The sequence below is a fragment of the Solea senegalensis genome, linkage group LG3, assembly GCF_019176455.1.
Source record: "Solea senegalensis isolate Sse05_10M linkage group LG3, IFAPA_SoseM_1, whole genome shotgun sequence".
NCBI lineage: Eukaryota > Metazoa > Chordata > Actinopteri > Pleuronectiformes > Soleidae > Solea > Solea senegalensis.
The window spans coordinates 26,257,012-26,273,397 of NC_058023.1; the positions used below are offsets into that span (position 1 = coordinate 26,257,012).

At 41.9% G+C, this 16,386-nt stretch overlaps 1 protein-coding gene across 1 annotated transcript; it reads left to right on the forward strand.

Annotated features, from left to right (window-relative positions):
* The first annotated feature begins 4,062 nt into the window (after positions 1-4,062).
* Positions 4,063-16,232, forward strand: LOC122766835 (peroxisome proliferator-activated receptor alpha-like). The gene is made up of 8 exons (XM_044022035.1): positions 4,063-4,242; positions 8,213-8,444; positions 9,607-9,752; positions 12,513-12,651; positions 13,605-13,804; positions 13,907-14,173; positions 14,780-15,023; positions 15,680-16,232. Exons 2-8 carry the CDS (start codon positions 8,261-8,263, stop codon positions 15,922-15,924), a joined length of 1,425 nt encoding a protein of 474 aa, XP_043877970.1. The 5' UTR covers positions 4,063-4,242; positions 8,213-8,260; the 3' UTR covers positions 15,925-16,232.
* The last annotated feature ends 154 nt before the right edge of the window (positions 16,233-16,386 follow it).

The window sequence follows — 16,386 nt, forward strand, 5'->3', positions numbered from 1 at the left end:
TTTTTCCTATTTCACTTGGACTTCACTTTACAGGATAATGGGGACGTTGTTACTTTTAATTGGTCTTTCCTGTAGTGCATGCATTAAACAATCAGTCAGGAGGAGGTAATTTAGGTAAATTTAGAAATTATTTATTTATACTATATATCCAAGAGTTTTTTTTTATTTTATTTTTTTTATTTTCCAGAAGAATTTGGGAATTCCCCCATATTGACATTGATATGACTATTTACTTAAAGCCTTCGTCAACAGAAATGATGTAACATAGGGCCGCAACTAATGATTATATTCTCATCTGATTCATCTGAATTTGGTCCATAAAACGTCAGAAAATGTTGAAAAATGTCCATCAGTGTTTCTCGGAAACCTGGAAATGATGATGATCTCAAATGTCATGTTTTGTCCACAAACCAAAAATTATTCAGTTTTAATGATTTCTTTGTCATACGGGGCGAAGATACCAGAAAATATTCACATTTTGGAAGCTGAAAAATCTAAAAACTTGTTCCAGTTCTTTGAAAATACACTCAAACGATGAGCTGGTTGTCAAAATTGTTGACGATTCATTTAGTGATCAATTAATAATAGATTAAGTGAGTGTCGGTGTGTATACAGCGGCCGTGCAGGGATAAGGATTCTTATCCTGTCAAACTGCGAAATGATCAGGCTTTGTGTTTTCAGTCATATTACAACCTTGGCAGTGTCTCACTGTCTCACAGCACAATGTTGCCGTTGCCTCCATCTGTCTTAACAAAAACTAAACGAGTCATACTGAGGCTTAATCAGCATTGTGTGAACTTGAAATTTGTATACCGTATATCCTTAAAATAATCCTACAAATGTACAATAAAGAAGATAATGATTATTAAGATTATCAAAATAGATACAGTATATACATTAACCCTTAGAACAAGTATTTATAATGAGTATTCCTGCTGCTTTTTTCCATTACTATGTTGAAACATATATACAGAGGCTATAAGAATGTGCAATATAGAGTGTCTTATGTCCTTTTTTTTAAGCAGAATATATACAGAATGTGTGCATATTATGATGATGCACCATGTCTTCATTAACTAACAATTGTTTGGACTCATGTATAGAAATGTAACCCTGTAACTCTTGATGCAATCATCACAAACCGCCTTCATTTGACCACGCCACGTGACTTGTTCACAAAGCCACACGTCGCAGTCTCACTCCGAGCCACCTGGGTGACTTATGGTGTTCGTACAGGGTGAGGTAGTAGGTTGTGTGGTTTCAGGGTTGTGATTTTACCCCATCAGGAGCTAACTATACAACCTACTGCCTTCCCTGGAGGGCAGCAATACATCTCAAGCACAATTGTTACCTTTCCTCGAGACTCTCGTTGACCAAGGAAGCGAGGTTTCATCGGTCTGGATCGGTGAGTTGGCGCCGACCAACTTCAGCAATCATTCCACTCGTTTTACTTTTGCATATTTTTTACTTGTTTTTTTTTTTTTTTCCACCAATAAAGACTGAATAAAAATGAATTGCCAATGAGTGGAGTCTGATCTTTTCAGAAGTACCTACTTGCAACAATGAGATGTTGAAGTTAGAACAGTTTCTTTATTCAGTAATCCTTTCAAGGATTTTATGTGGAAATACTAAACCTAAAAGCTGCGTTGGCTGTCGTCCTGTAGAACATGTACATGATTTGTACTTTCAAACCGAGACAATGATTGTTATTTTTTCCCCCATCCCATTTAAGATGTTTAATATGCTCTGGATCAGCTCTAAAAATGATTTAGAAAACAATAAGTGGTTTAAAGATGGGGACCTTTCTAAGTAAACAACGTAAAAAATAAGCTGTGCTGTTTTATTTTGGCAAAACCACACTACAGTGTCGTGGGTTTCGAGCTCTTTTAAGTTTGATGCCAAACTTCACCAAAGCTAGTAGCTGCTGCTTAATTGAGCGTCTGAGTGCACAAAGCTGTCTCTAATTGAGAAAACATGAGCGAGGGTTTTTCTCCCGCAGATGCAACAGGAGACCAGATGCTGAGGTATTAGCACAGAAATCCTCAATAATGTCATCCCACCTGCTTCTGTGCAAAAACACCAAAGGTAACCTGCACATTTACTTTGCTCTGCTGTGGAATTTGGCACGGAAAGTTTAAGACTGAAATATCCCAGGAACTCAACTCACCTCGGTGGTTGTTATGCATCCATGCACAGCAGATGGCGCCAGATAATTTAGATTTGGCAGGTGGTGAAGTGTAGGGTACAGTCTCCATTGTCATAGCACATTCTACAAAGACAAAAGAATGTAATCTTGATGTATGGTCTAAGTTTTTTTTTTAATGCTCTCTTACCTGCACAAGGCTTATGATTTGTGTTCATGAACATACTTCCCATAAGTAGTATGATAAAAGAGAATTTAAAAGATAAAGTGATTTTGTTTTGCCTTAGAATAAGCCTTTCGTATGCAGTGTAGGTGATCTGTTCTTGAACGTTGGTGTATGCATAAGCTTATTGTGACTGTATGATTATTATGTAGGCCACCACGATTATTCAGCTGCTGGAATGGACAAATGAGTGAGAGGCTGAATTTGAAGTTGATGAAGAAGTATGATCTACTTTCTGGTATAGGTGAAAGCCACCATAGTATCCCGACACACTTGGTAGTAGAGAATGTACATGATCACACATGGTTACACCATCATTCACTATCGAATACTGTCATTCTGCGAGAAAGTTCCGTGTGACCTTCTGTCTTCTTTTGCTTTTGTCTGTTATGGTGTTCCTCAAGGATCACACCGGGGACCAAACTAATTTTATTCTCTCCTTTTAATGTCCTTTGGATTCACCGAAACAAAAATTCATATTACTTTCTCTAACAACACACAGTGCCACCTGCTGGGTAAATACATAAAGAATGTTTCCAGAAACCTTGGACTGTATGTCAAGTTTTCATTGCAGTGAAAAATGTAGAGATGGATGTTTTGTTAATCACTTGTAGAGGGTACAGGTGCAAATTAAACTGCCTTATTGTGCTGGTTTAAGCCTCTTTACACTGGGTTCCAGTTCATTTTAGAAATAGTTTTAAGGTCGGTTTAATTACTTTCTAGGACGTTCAGTCCTGACTGAAGTATATCTAACATATTTATCAAGCTTTTGCCACTCTGAGGTCCTCAGGTCGTCTCTCTGATCCAGATTCTTGGTCAGAGTTTTTGAAATAACAGCCTGGGGGCTCAGGAAACCCCTGACATAATGCAGGTGGGGTCAGCATCCGCTTTCCTGAACCTAATCTTAATAACACCTCTATCCTTTTGCCATTTAGAAATACTTAGAGTACTTTTGAATTCAAATGCAAGTTTTTATGAAAAGCTTAAGATTCAAAGTCATGTCACTACATAAAGGAATAAAATGAATTATGTAGCCATTTGAATGCATTTCTGGTGGAGGTAGAGACAATTTTTAGAATTATATTTCATATATAGTACAGTATAGTGTGTAGTGTAGTACGTATGGAGCAATTGTCTTATGGATCTAATTCACAGACTTGTCCTTTAATATTTTAATATAAATATTCATTTAAGTTCACATACGGTGCAATTTGAAGTGGACCGGACCAATAGAATAATAGCATAATAATCCAATTGATTTACATTTAATGAAGCATCTTTTTTACCTAAATGTTATTGCTAAAATAACAATATTACGCCTAATACAAATAACTATTTACACATGTGCATTACATCTTACAGATCACAGGTATCTATATTATTTTCGTGTGATTGGATTCTAATCGTATTGTGAACAAATTGCTCCAGCAGGCCGGTTCTGGTCCGCGGGCCATATGTTTGACACCCCTGATACATTCCAATATCTCATTCTTGTTTTATTCATTTTTGAAGAGTGAAATCGATGACTTTCTAATAATACAATTAATATGACTTAAACGCGGAGCCGTTGTGCGTTCAGAGCCTCGCACGCTGATTGGTTGAGAGCATAGGTGTGTCAGGAGGTGTGTGTGTGTGTGTGCGCGCGCGCGCAAGTACGTGTGCGCGTGTACGTGTGCGTCATGCCGCCGTCTGTCGCTACGTTACTTCCTGCAGACACAGAACGTCGAGTTTGACACCGCGGAAGGAGACGACGACAAAAACCGAGAGTGTCAGGTCGGAGCCGGTCCGTGCAGTGATTTCACAAACACACACACACACACACACAGACACACACGTCGCTACGCTTCTGGAAATGGTCCGGACACTCGCTTCTTATGTAAGTTTATAACTTAACTACTTTTAAGTCTGTGTCGTTATGTAAATGTGATTAGGAATTTAAGTAGCTTTGCACACGGTGGTTTCACGCGTTTCCGATGAATTCAATCAACTTTTGTTGTGTTCGCCAGAACGAGCACGAGTGAGCTGGACTTTGTTAAACACACTGAATGCATGTCGAATGCTTTACTGTAAAACAGAGACACTACTCTCATATTACACATAAAAACACAGTGAAATAAACTTTAAAACAGTGTAGGTGTGGGTCGATTTTAACGTCACGATTATGGTGGCCAACATAATTGCGATTAACAATATTATTTCAAACAAATTAGAGTTTAAAGATACACATTTAAAAGAGATACTTGAGTAAAAGTGCAGGTAACTTACAAGAAAATTACTTTGGTAGCTGTTGAAGTCACCTTGTTATGTCTTAAAGTATATGACATTTACTGTACTGAAGTATCATGTCATTTTCTGAGTGGCGGGGCGAGTTGTCTTTCAACTGGAAGGTTGGGGGTTCAATTCCTGGCTCTGCTCGTCTACATGTGTCCTTGAGCAAGCTCTTTAACCTCATGTTGCAGTGTGTGACTGGATGAATGTCAAAACTATGGTGTCTATAAAATGGTGTTTATATAAATACAGACCTTACAGAGTTTGCATGTTCTCCCCATGTGTGTGTGTGTGTGTGGGGGTTTTCTCCGGGTTCTCCAGGTTCCTCCCACAGTCCAAAGACATGCAGATTTGGGGATTAGGTCAATTGGACACTCTAAATTAACTGTGAGTGGGTGAGTGTGAGAGTGGATTGTTGTTTATCTCTATGTGGCCCTATGTCAGCTGAGATTGGCACAGCTGACAGGGTAAAGTGGTAGAAGATGGATGGTTTGAATCAACTCCCACCAGTTACACCATTATATTGGTGCCTGTTTTTAATTTTTTTTTAATTTAGAAGCATGTTTTGATGTGTTGAATGAGATCATCTGCAGTGAGAAACGTCCTGAACGTATTTTGTCAAGAAGTGCTTTCTATGCGAATTGAACAGAAGTTAAAACCCGACAGTATGTCACATAACAGTGTATGTTGTGCGTGAGGGAGCCCCTGTTCTGCTTCCTGACAAGGGTTTTTTTCATAAACCACACACACCCACATGGTGTCAAGAAACACGTCATTGTGATTCAAGGGAGTTTTTTTTCTCTCCCTGTTTGTCTTCAGTCTGTTTCCATGTCTGTAGAATAATTAGAAGAAGTGGACATAGGAGTTGTTGGATTTCCTGTGTAGCTGATTTTTGGTCAGTGTGGCTCATGGATGATCTTGCTGCAGACAGATGAAAGGTCTCGAAAAGTTCCCAACAGCTAGAATCACTCCTGACAAGCCTTGGATCTTAAATGCAAGGTGAACACAAACATATATATATGTATATATATATATATGTTTGTGTTCACGTGTGACGTGGATTGGTTTTGAGTCTGCTGTGTCCTCGTTGACATCTGTGAACATACTTTGAGGGCAGCTGACGTTGCTGAGTGTTTCCTCTTCTCCTTTGACCTAAAGATAGATGGCTCTGTCTGGGATTATAGATCCTCTGGGACTTGAAACACAATGTCCTTTGAGGTGGAAATATGGGCCGGGCCACTGTCATCTATAAACAAGAAAGGAGCATTTTTAATCTTTAAGCAAAGAGACCAGAATAACAGGTTCATGCTGCAGATCAGATGAGCGTTTTTATCACAATGTCTTGCCTGATTTGACCTTTTATTCCATAAAATATTGACAGTACCAGTTTTTCACTTCCTAAACTGGAAATAGACAATGAAAAGCAGTAATATGTGATCAGGGTATACTTAATGATCACAGTATATGATTTTTCTGTGTAACTTGTATGGAGATTTTGCTTTGGTTGGTGGATTTTACATTGTTTTTACATGTATATCAGTAAATATTATTGATATGTAAATTGCATGTTATTTAATGCCTTAATTGCTTTGAGCAGTATATGTGACTGTGTACAGTGAAGAACGATAGGGGCAAACTTATTGTAGATCATGCATGTAGATGTAGATAAATGCACAATATGACAAAATGTTGTTTTACTGTAAAATGTTGAAATTTGTCAATCTCTGACAAATTGACTCTGATGTTGGGATTTTTGTGAGTCATAGGGCAGATGTTCTGTTTCAAAGCATCTTAATAGAGCAGTTAATAGCAGCTGTTTTAGCCGATGTGTGTTTGGTTACATAATCTCTGTTGAGAAAAAACTTCAGTAAACAAGAGGGGAGAGACATGGCACGCTCTGAGCACATTTTGTAAACAGTGTGATACCGAGCGGCACATACATGTTTCCCCTTTACACTACTTTGAGGACATGTCCTCTGAAATGCTGCGACACAATGACTAGATAAACAAGGCTGCTGATCAATCACGTCCTCGCTGTCTGGACTCCAGAGGTTACAGAGTGCATGTTTACCTTCCACTTTTTACCTGATTATAACGTCCAGGCACATTTAATTGAATTGAAGTGCTCTTCATGTCTGAAGGATTCCCAGAAAGCAAAGGCAAAACTTGCACAATCTCGGATTAGCCAGTTGCTCCTCTATGCTCGTCTTACAGATGTGTGCAGCTGTGTAAACTGAGGTTTTACTCCCTGTGTCGACCCCACAGCCAAGCTCAGATGCACAAGATTTAGTTATATTGTAAGAACATGATATTATATCATAGCTCTAAGAAAAACTCTACTTATAGTAAACACACAGGACAATGTTATGTGTATAAACAATATACAGTTTTGCTCATCCAGTAAGAGGAGTGAATGGAGGGGGAGTGGATCAAATGGATAAAAGTCTGCTGCTAACTAGTGGTCGGAGGCTTAAATGCGACACAAATCTACTGTCAGGAATATTTCCATACTGATGCACTCCTTTTCAAAGTTGATAGATGTAAGAAATATTGCAATATTTTGGTTGATCAGTACTTTAAAACACCCGAAGAAAACTGAAAGTATTGGACGGTTTTGGACTTTATGCGTATAGAATGACAACAGTGACGTCTTTTGGTGTGAACTGCTGGACGTTTAAGAGATCATCGCGGGAACTTAAGCACTCGTCATAAGCCGTGATGATGTGTGATGACTCAAACAGATGTCTTTCACTCCCACAGTGGAGCTGCCGGGAGCTTCAAACCTCCTCCCACGTTCAAGTTCAGCCCAAAAGTCTCGCTTAAGTTTTTTTTTTATCATCCTTCAAGCTTTACCTGTGTCCACTGCAGAGAGAACTGATAACCTGTTCTCTTTGAAACGTTAGCTGAGTTCATGCTCAACGTGCAAATCGCATCTTTCATGTGGATGTAGAAAGATGTTATTTAATGTAGATCAGACTGGGTGCTTTATTACAGATTAGTGTTTAAAGAAGTGCTGCATATTTACATTTATAGTGTGTATAGTTGTAGATTTAGAGAAAGACTTTTACTTGTGCTTTAAAAAACAACAGAAGCCTGGACGGACAATACAGCCAGGGCCATGTGTTTTGTGTTTTGTAGTAAAAGCTTAAATGAAGAGCAACACTGTCTCTTGTGTGCCAAAGGCCATCATAGATGTCCTTCGACACCGGACCTTAAACACTAATTCAGACAAAAATGTAAAACTGGGAATTCCAGATGTATTTATCCTGGAGACCATTTTCGAAAAGCATGGTGTTCAGGTTTGAAAACCATAGGTTTAACACGTATAAAAGGACAATTATATTCAGGCAACTGTGGAGTTTCTCCTCTGTAGTCAGAAGGGTAATTTCTTCTGGACACTTTTATGGATGATTGCTGGTTTAGAGAGACGCCAAAGACAATGTTGTGACAATGTAAATCGGGAATTTCCTTCAAAGGCCTGTATTCAAGCAGAAAAGTTGCTCACAGAGTTTGATATTTCAGTGCAGTCCCCACTCGCCCAAACTCATTTTCATCATTACTCTCTGCTCTTGTTCCAGACAGGTGAGTGAGAGGTTTTTCTGCCCAGCTTTGGCTTGGTTTCCATCATGGCAGGAGATCTCTACAGCCCCCCGTCCCCACTGGGGGACTCTCTCCTGGGCAGTCCTCTGTGTGGAGAGCTGATGGAGGACCTTCAGGACATCTCCCAGACTATGAGAGACAACACGCTGGGGTTTGATTACCCAGAATACCAGAGCACCGGCTCAGGGTCGGAGAGCTCCACCGCCTTGGGTGAGTAAATCACGTGACCTCACAAATGTTAAAATAATGTCACTATGCATAAAGAACATGTAAATGCATAATCTAGTAACTACAGTTATCATGATTATGATTTGATTTTGAGGTACTTAATAATTTAAAGGCAAGCTTCAGTTCATTATTCACGTTATAATAGCTAACCACTTCAGAAACCATCGATTCAAATTGCTAATGGCGTTCTTCCATGCTGCGTTGTAGGTTTTTACAATGATTCATTGTTCAGCCCTGGTAGTTATCATGAAATATGTTCATACATTCATTTAAAACAACAGGAGTTGATCCAAAGTGATTTAACAGAAGCAAAAGGTCTGGACAAGGCAAAATAGATATGCATAAGGTGGAAAAGGGAGACACATACAGTGTGTACACAATGCAGCAGCCTGTTTGCCAGTGTTTTGTTTTGAAATACAGTAAGGGGCGTTGACATGCATGTTAAAAGTCAGAATTTATTCGGACTAAGACAATAATTCAGTTTTCTTAATGTCGTGTAACCACGTTAGTCCGACATACCTGGATAATGCAATTCATAGTCCGGTTACTCCTGCATGTAGAGGCTTAGTCGTACTGGAATCGGACTTGACGTTCTGTGCATGCACCAAAATTTCCACCCTGGTCGGTAGCTCACAAGAGGCGATAAGATGCATCTAAAACAACACAAATAGGTCAACAAGAAAATGATTCACAACGCACTAGCTTGTAGTGAGATACAGCGCCACCTGCGAAGGCAGAGTCAGGCCAATAAATCGTTTTTCTCCTCCGCATGCATACTCGGACTCTGCAAGTTGTCCGATTGCCTGTCTTAGTCGGACTACGGCCTTTACTGTGCATGTAAACGTACTGAGAGAGTGAGACTGCAAGCCACTTCCTTTACCATAAGTGTCAGAGAACGGCAGCGACCTTTGCGTAACAAAAAGGATGTTGTTGTTGATTTAGGCAAAGTATACATGAAAGTTTCATGAGTGAGGCCACAGAAACTAAAAAAAGAATCTTTATTTTAAAGCGATTGTTCACTTGTACAAACATACTTATGGGTACTATACTCTTGGTTTCTGCCAATAAAACCTTTTTAAATGTTACATACCGGACCTTTGAAAGGGTAGTAAAATGATTTGTTTTTCTGCTCTGTCTGCTTCAGACACCTTGACTCCAGCCTCCAGTCCATCTTCTGGAGGGGGTGGAGCCGCCCCAGGGCCCGAGGAAGGTCTCAACCTGGAGTGTCGAGTGTGTTCAGACAAGGCTTCGGGCTTCCACTACGGGGTACACGCATGTGAGGGCTGCAAGGTGAGACAAACAGGGTAGTTCATGCATGTAGTAACATGTTACCCGAGTCAGAGAGAGGGAAAGGAATGTATATCAGCCATATGAAGGTATAAATATAGACGTTAGCACTGATAGATTCACTCCCACCGAACTTGGGCCTGCACAGACTAATGATAGTTTTGATGCTCGCACATGTTGTTGTGCCAATGCACGCACACGAACACACACTGACACACACATATTTACACAAATTTGGAGTGGTGGCTGGTGGATGGCAGGGTCACCTGACCAGGCGGCCAGTGGAAAGTTTCTGAGACGTGAAGACAGGTCATGTGAAGGGGAGTGATGGCCTTGGTTGACTCGTCACCTCTCACATAGTTGGTACAGAGCCCAACCCAACAGAAAGACGTCACTACACACACACATACATAGACGTGTGCACACACACACACACGCGCGCGCGCAGAGCTGCTGCTTTCACACAGCAGTGCTGTTTTTATACTGAAATCCCCCTTTTACAGTCTCGGTTTTGAGTGTGTGTGTGTTTGTGTGTGTGTGTGTGTGTAAATGTCTGTAGTAGGCTGCGATGACACATTTGAATTTAAACCTGTCTTTGTGAGGACATTTTGACCAGTCATCACAACAGTAAAGGTCTTTTTGAGGGTTAGGACTTTGTTTTAGGATAAGGGTTATATTTAGGGTATTTAAGGGTGATGGTTAGGGACTTAGTTGCGATGGACAAGGTTAAGGTCAGGGTCTATGAAATGCATTATGTCCATGAGTGTCCTCACTAAGAATGCTGTGTGTTTAAGTGAGCATGTCATGGTCTCATACCTCTGGCAGCTGACTGCAGGTCGCTGCTGCTAACTCTGTTGTTATATTTGAGGGGCGTTCTACCTCATGACCTTGCCTGCTTTAAATTTGCACCCCCATCAGCCACAGAAATCCTGTTGTCTTGCCTTTGAAGTGAGACAGATGTTCCAGTACGGTCGTTCAGACCCACAGAGTGGGTCAGGATCCACAGATGGGTCAAGGGAGGTATTTTACTCAGGACTCATGTTTGTCTGTTTTAAATTATGGACGTAGAATTGAGTTGTGGTTCATTTATCACCAATAGCTCTTGGAAATGTCTGTGTCATCTATTCAAAAATAGTATCAGAAACAAAGATAGAAACATCGTAACTCTCAACAGATCTGGCGATAAGGTTAATTGGACACTCGTAATTGACCGTAGGTGTGAATGGTTGTCCGCGTATGTGTGTCTGCCCTGCGATGGTGACTGGTGTCATGTGACCTGTCACCGTATGACCTCTGTCAGCTGGAATTGGCTCCAACTCCCTTGCGACCCTCACCACTTTTATCACAGTTATCTAAACATGAGCCTCTTTAATCTCTGTATCCTTCTTTGAGACTCCACTCTCAGATCTGCCTGACTTTGCACAAAACCTGTCACTGTGCCAGACCGCTGCCATTCTAAAAGTAGGAACATGACGACAACTCGCTGTTGGACGCTACTGCACTGAATTGTCTGACAGAGAGGATATTGCGCCATCGTGGAAAAATCTTGCGTGTGACTAGGGATGAGTCTCTGCGTATCGTTTTCAACACCGTGCTTTAAAGGGGCTCAGAAGTGCTGGATTGTGATTATGGGGTGTGAGGGCTTACGTTCCAGGTCCTGATGATGGTGTGAAATATAGCGGAATCTCTCTAACAGCAAAATTATAATTTAGCAATCAATGTCTGTTCATACTTTTCCATACATCCTCTAAATTCTACACACTGCTCCTTGAATGACTTTATTCTAATGAAATTGAAGAAGTGAGAACTTTGAGGTTAATTTGCACTAGCAAACTTTTCTTCCAGTTTCGGTAAAAGACATTTGCCCTGAGATGTTGCACAACACTTTTCTCTGCTGACGTCTTTGGTCTCTTGCTCATGACATGGCCTCTGGATGTGTCTGCACACCTTCACGCGGACATGTGAGGACATGTATTCTGTAAACACGCAACATCTGTTGTTTTCTCCAGTGCAGTGGTGTTGTTTTATCGTACGCCACTGAACTGTAGGTGTGGGCCTTCGTGTCATCACAATAACACCCTCGTCTCGCAGTAGTTCACCTGATGGAGCAGAACTCTCACCTTCTAATGGCTCAAAAAGCAGAGACACAAATGACTCCAAAAGAGAAAGGTTGGCATGCTGGCAGAGTGTTTGGAAAAAACAGATGTTGAGTGAAAAAAAGAGGGTTTCGTCGTTGAGGTAAATACTCTCAAAGCACATTCGAGTGTTTTCATTTAATGTCAATTCATTAATTTTCTACCACTTTATCCTCCACATGAGAGTCAAGGGGGGGGCGAGATCCAATCCCAGCTGACATAGGGCAAAAGCATTCACTCTCACACTCATAGTCAGTTTGTCCAAATAACCTAATCTACATGTTTTTGGACTGTGGGAGGAAGCCGTGTACCGTACCAGGGGAAAAGCCACACATGCACAGGAAAAACATGCAAACTCCACACAGACAGGCCCTGATCCGAACCTGGTGACCTTCTTGCTGTAAGGCAACTTTGCTAGCCACTGCACCACAATGTGACCCTTCATGTAATGCTGATTTGTAAAATGAACTGAGCATGTGTTCCCGGGCCAAACCTCAAACTGCCAAACATTGAATGTAAGTGGGGTAATAAAACGTTATGGGGTTAACTGATTTTCTCATGGTCCATGCTTTAATGCACCATAGTCGGTCAGGTCAACAGGGTAACGTGCATGTCCTTTCTTCACTAGGGTTTCTTCAGAAGGACCATCAGGCTGAAGCTGGAATACGACAAGTGTGAACGCAACTGCAAAATCCAGAAGAAGAACCGCAACAAGTGCCAGTACTGCAGGTTCCACAAGTGCCTCGCTGTGGGCATGTCCCACAATGGTAAGGCCTGAAACCTCCAAAAATATGAACTGATGCTGAACTGAACTTTTAAACTGAATGTGAAATAAATGATATCTGATAACTGATATTTAATGGTGACACTAGAGATTGCAACAAACAAAGGACTCCTCCACTTATCCCTCCCTTTCCAAGAAGTGCTTTTTTTGGGAGCGACGGCGGCTTTTATATTCCAGATATAATGGGAACACTCTTTCACAACTCTTTCACTCTCTTCTTTGTCGGTTTGTGTGGGTGGAGCCGCTCATTTGTGGAGTAAGTTTCCACTTTTAAATGCACATTTTAAATGGTTTGTCTGCTGAGTGCAAGATGGTGTCCTCCTTAAAGCAAGGCCCCTGCTTAAAATACACATAAAGATTTGACTCTAAGGCTACAAAAAAATTTTTAATGTTTTTATTTCAGACAACCTTATGGTTACTGTATTCAATTTCCTGTCAGTAAATCCTCCCAAATGTTGTAAATTGGACCTTTTAGGAGAGTATTTGTCTCATGTGAAGGTGTTTTTTACGAGATGTCCTCATTCAAGAAAGCAGCATTTACTAGTTACAATAACAGCAGGACATGTCCTTCTGTGATTTGGCTCCAGGTCAATGTGCTTTAATTTGACTGGGGTTTTTATAGAACGATGTCCTGCAGGACCCAGCTTGACATTGAGAAAACACAGGGCCATAGAGCTCCACATCTGGGCCGTCATCTGTGCCGAGAGCCAAGGGGTCGTCGGGTTTGTTACTGTGGCCTCCCTCTGCAGACAGAACGGTGTCAGAAACCTGAGAGGGAGACGACATGTTGTCCTCAGCACATCTGTTGTGGGTGAACGTCTGTGTTTGTCTGCGTGTTTTCTGCAGCCGGAGGAAATGTCTGATGTCTCTTCATGTAGCGTGCAATGAGAAATCTCTTCTAGCTCGTTGCTAATGATCAATGTCTCCGTCCGCCAGCCATTCGGTTTGGTCGCATGCCGCAGGCAGAGAAGCTGAAGCTCAAGGCAGAAAGCAAGATGGTGGAGAAAGAGCAAGAGAGCCCCATGCTGGCCGACCACAAGATCCTGGTCAGGCAGATCCACGATGCCTACATGAAGAACTTCAACATGAACAAAGCCAAAGCACGACTCGTACTCACTGGAAAGACCAGCAAACCGGTAAACGTGGAAGAAATAAATCCGAGAACAAAGGTCCGAGGAAAGGGTTTAGTCTGCGTCATGAGCTAACCAGTATCCTCTCATCTCGTCTTTCCCCAACAGCCTCTCATCATCCACGACATGGAGACATTCCAGCTGGCGGAGAGGACATTAGCGGTTCATATGATAAGCGATGACCTCTCGGATGCCGAGAGCGGCCCTCAGCCCGGAGATGTGTTTCCAGGTGTGGGCTGTGGAGAGCTCCAGCAGAGGGAGGCTGAAGCTCGGCTCTTCCACTGCTGCCAGAGCACCTCAGTGGAGACGGTCACGGAGCTGACAGAGTTCGCTAAAGCAGTGCCAGGTTTCCAGAGCCTGGATCTGAATGATCAGGTGGGTTGGGTATTGATTGAAATTGGACTTTAGACTCAACTTTGATACTGATTCCAAATCTCTACTTTTATTTTTTTAATGAAATCTGTCTGGATCATGCAAAATGTCTTTAGTTTCCACCGTCAAACACGGAGTACATTTAATCAAGTGTTTAATCAAATGTGTCACTATATCACTGTAGATCTTCTGGATCTGCTTTCATACATTAAACAGACTTTTTGAAACACAACACAGACGCTCATGTTAAGCCCCGTCGTCTCTTTGGGGATCGCTTTTTCTGGTTGGTGCTCAGAGCCAAGCTTAGAGGTGCTGTGGTGTCGTAATTGTTCACTCAAAAGGACATTTTTGGTTTGCACATGTCCTCCATTTTCACAGCAAAACTTCAGGTTGAGAACAACATCACGTCATCTCAGGCCAAACTGCGCTCACTGCGTCCTCTGCAGACTAAAAGTGACAGCCCTAAAGAGCACTGTTAGATCTCAAGTTCTGCTTATTGTCTCTGAGATGAACAATTTAGGTTCTTTTCCATATAAGGTGATACAGGGGAAGCTTGTTTGACAACCAGCCCTAGCTATGCGTCTTTATTTTGATTTCCTCCTCATGTAGGTGACTCTATTAAAGTACGGTGTGTATGAAGCACTTTTCACGCTCCTCGCCTCCTGCATGAACAAAGACGGCCTCCTGGTGGCCCGAGGCGGAGGATTCATCACACGCGAATTCCTCAAAAGCCTCCGCCGTCCGTTGAGCGACATGATGGAGCCCAAATTCCAGTTTGCCACGCGGTTCAACTCTCTGGAGCTGGACGACAGCGACCTGGCCCTTTTCGTGGCCACCATCATCTGCTGTGGAGGTAACTGACACTGAGTGGAAGATAAACATCCGACAGCAATTACATGAAAGAGCGTAGACTTTAAAAGGAGGCAGATTTATTCCCAATAAGATCATTTGCTCTCTCATCATCCTCCTCTTCCAGACACTGGTGTAGCCAAATTTGATAAAGATGGAGCGAGAAATAAAGTGGCTCCAATTGTTATTATTTAATTTATTCTAATGTGTTTGTTATCTTTTTCATTTTCTACGCACTCTCCGATCACATACCCTGGTATATACAGCAGAACAGTATTTACCACAGTTTGAGAACCATGGGTGTAGACAATGATAATTTACACAGCACAGTAAAAATATTACAGTTACACGACAAAGAAAACTGAGTCACTGCCTTACGGGATTAGTTTTCTGTCTTCTAGAGGCTATGATATGATGTTATGTATTTATTAAATGTATTTGTGGGCTTTATGTATTGAGCAGTAGAGCGCACAGAGCACCCTGAAGCAGTGTGGAGCTCTGGTGAGGCACAGGGGGGCATGGAAGGCTTGTGTCCACCCAGGGGAGCCCCTGGCCCGGGCAGCAGAGTGGACAGAGCCCCCTGGAGCAGATTGAAGCTCCAGAAATCTACTGCACTGTGTCAAAAAGCTCCTTCTTTATCGCCATCTTTGTTACTTTTAGATCGTCCAGGCCTGGTGGACGTACCTCTCGTGGAGCAGCTGCAGGAAAGCATCGTGCATGCGCTACAGCTCCACCTGCTGGCCAACCACCCCGACAACACCTTTCTCTTCCCAAGACTCCTGCAGAAACTGGCCGACCTCCGCGCGCTGGTAACCGAGCACGCTCAGTTGGTGCAGGAAATCAAAACATTGGAGGAGACATCGCTGCACCCTCTCCTGCAGGAGATATACAGGGACATGTACTGAGGAGTGAGTGCGAACAAAAACATTCAAATGTTTCAAAATGTCGATTTTATAGCAGTACAGAGACACACAGTGCACAACGTGAACCGTTGCGCTCGTGCATATCGAATGTACTGTAAGTAACTTACTGTGCAGAGTCTATGAACATGCACCGCTGTGACCATGTGACGACATCTGTAACAAAGTCAAAGTGACGTTCCTTTCAGGCGGAGTGGCAGCTCTTGTGCTGGACCTGAGTGTCGCCATGAAAGAGGGACATGGTGGAGAACGGAGTTGGGAACCATTTGCATTTGGATTAGATCCTGGATGCCTTTTACCTTACAGACACAAGAGTCAACAAAAGCTAATGTGTATGCTATGCAAATATGTACACATGGTAAAGATAAACTGCCAGTCATATGTGCACTGATTTTAAATACTAACCGTGCCTTTTGAAATAACAACAAGTCATATTCCTAACGTTTT

Excerpts from the sequence above, each read along its gene's own strand:
- LOC122766835 (XM_044022035.1), top strand. The coding sequence starts at position 8,261 with ATGGCAGGAGATCTCTACAGCCCCCCGTCCCCACTGGGGGACTCTCTC. Across the intron at positions 8,445-9,606 it reads GGAGAGCTCCACCGCCTTGG|ACACCTTGACTCCAGCCTCC; the intron begins GTGAGTAAATCA and ends TGTCTGCTTCAG. Across the intron at positions 13,805-13,906 it reads CTGGAAAGACCAGCAAACCG|CCTCTCATCATCCACGACAT; the intron begins GTAAACGTGGAA and ends TTTCCCCAACAG.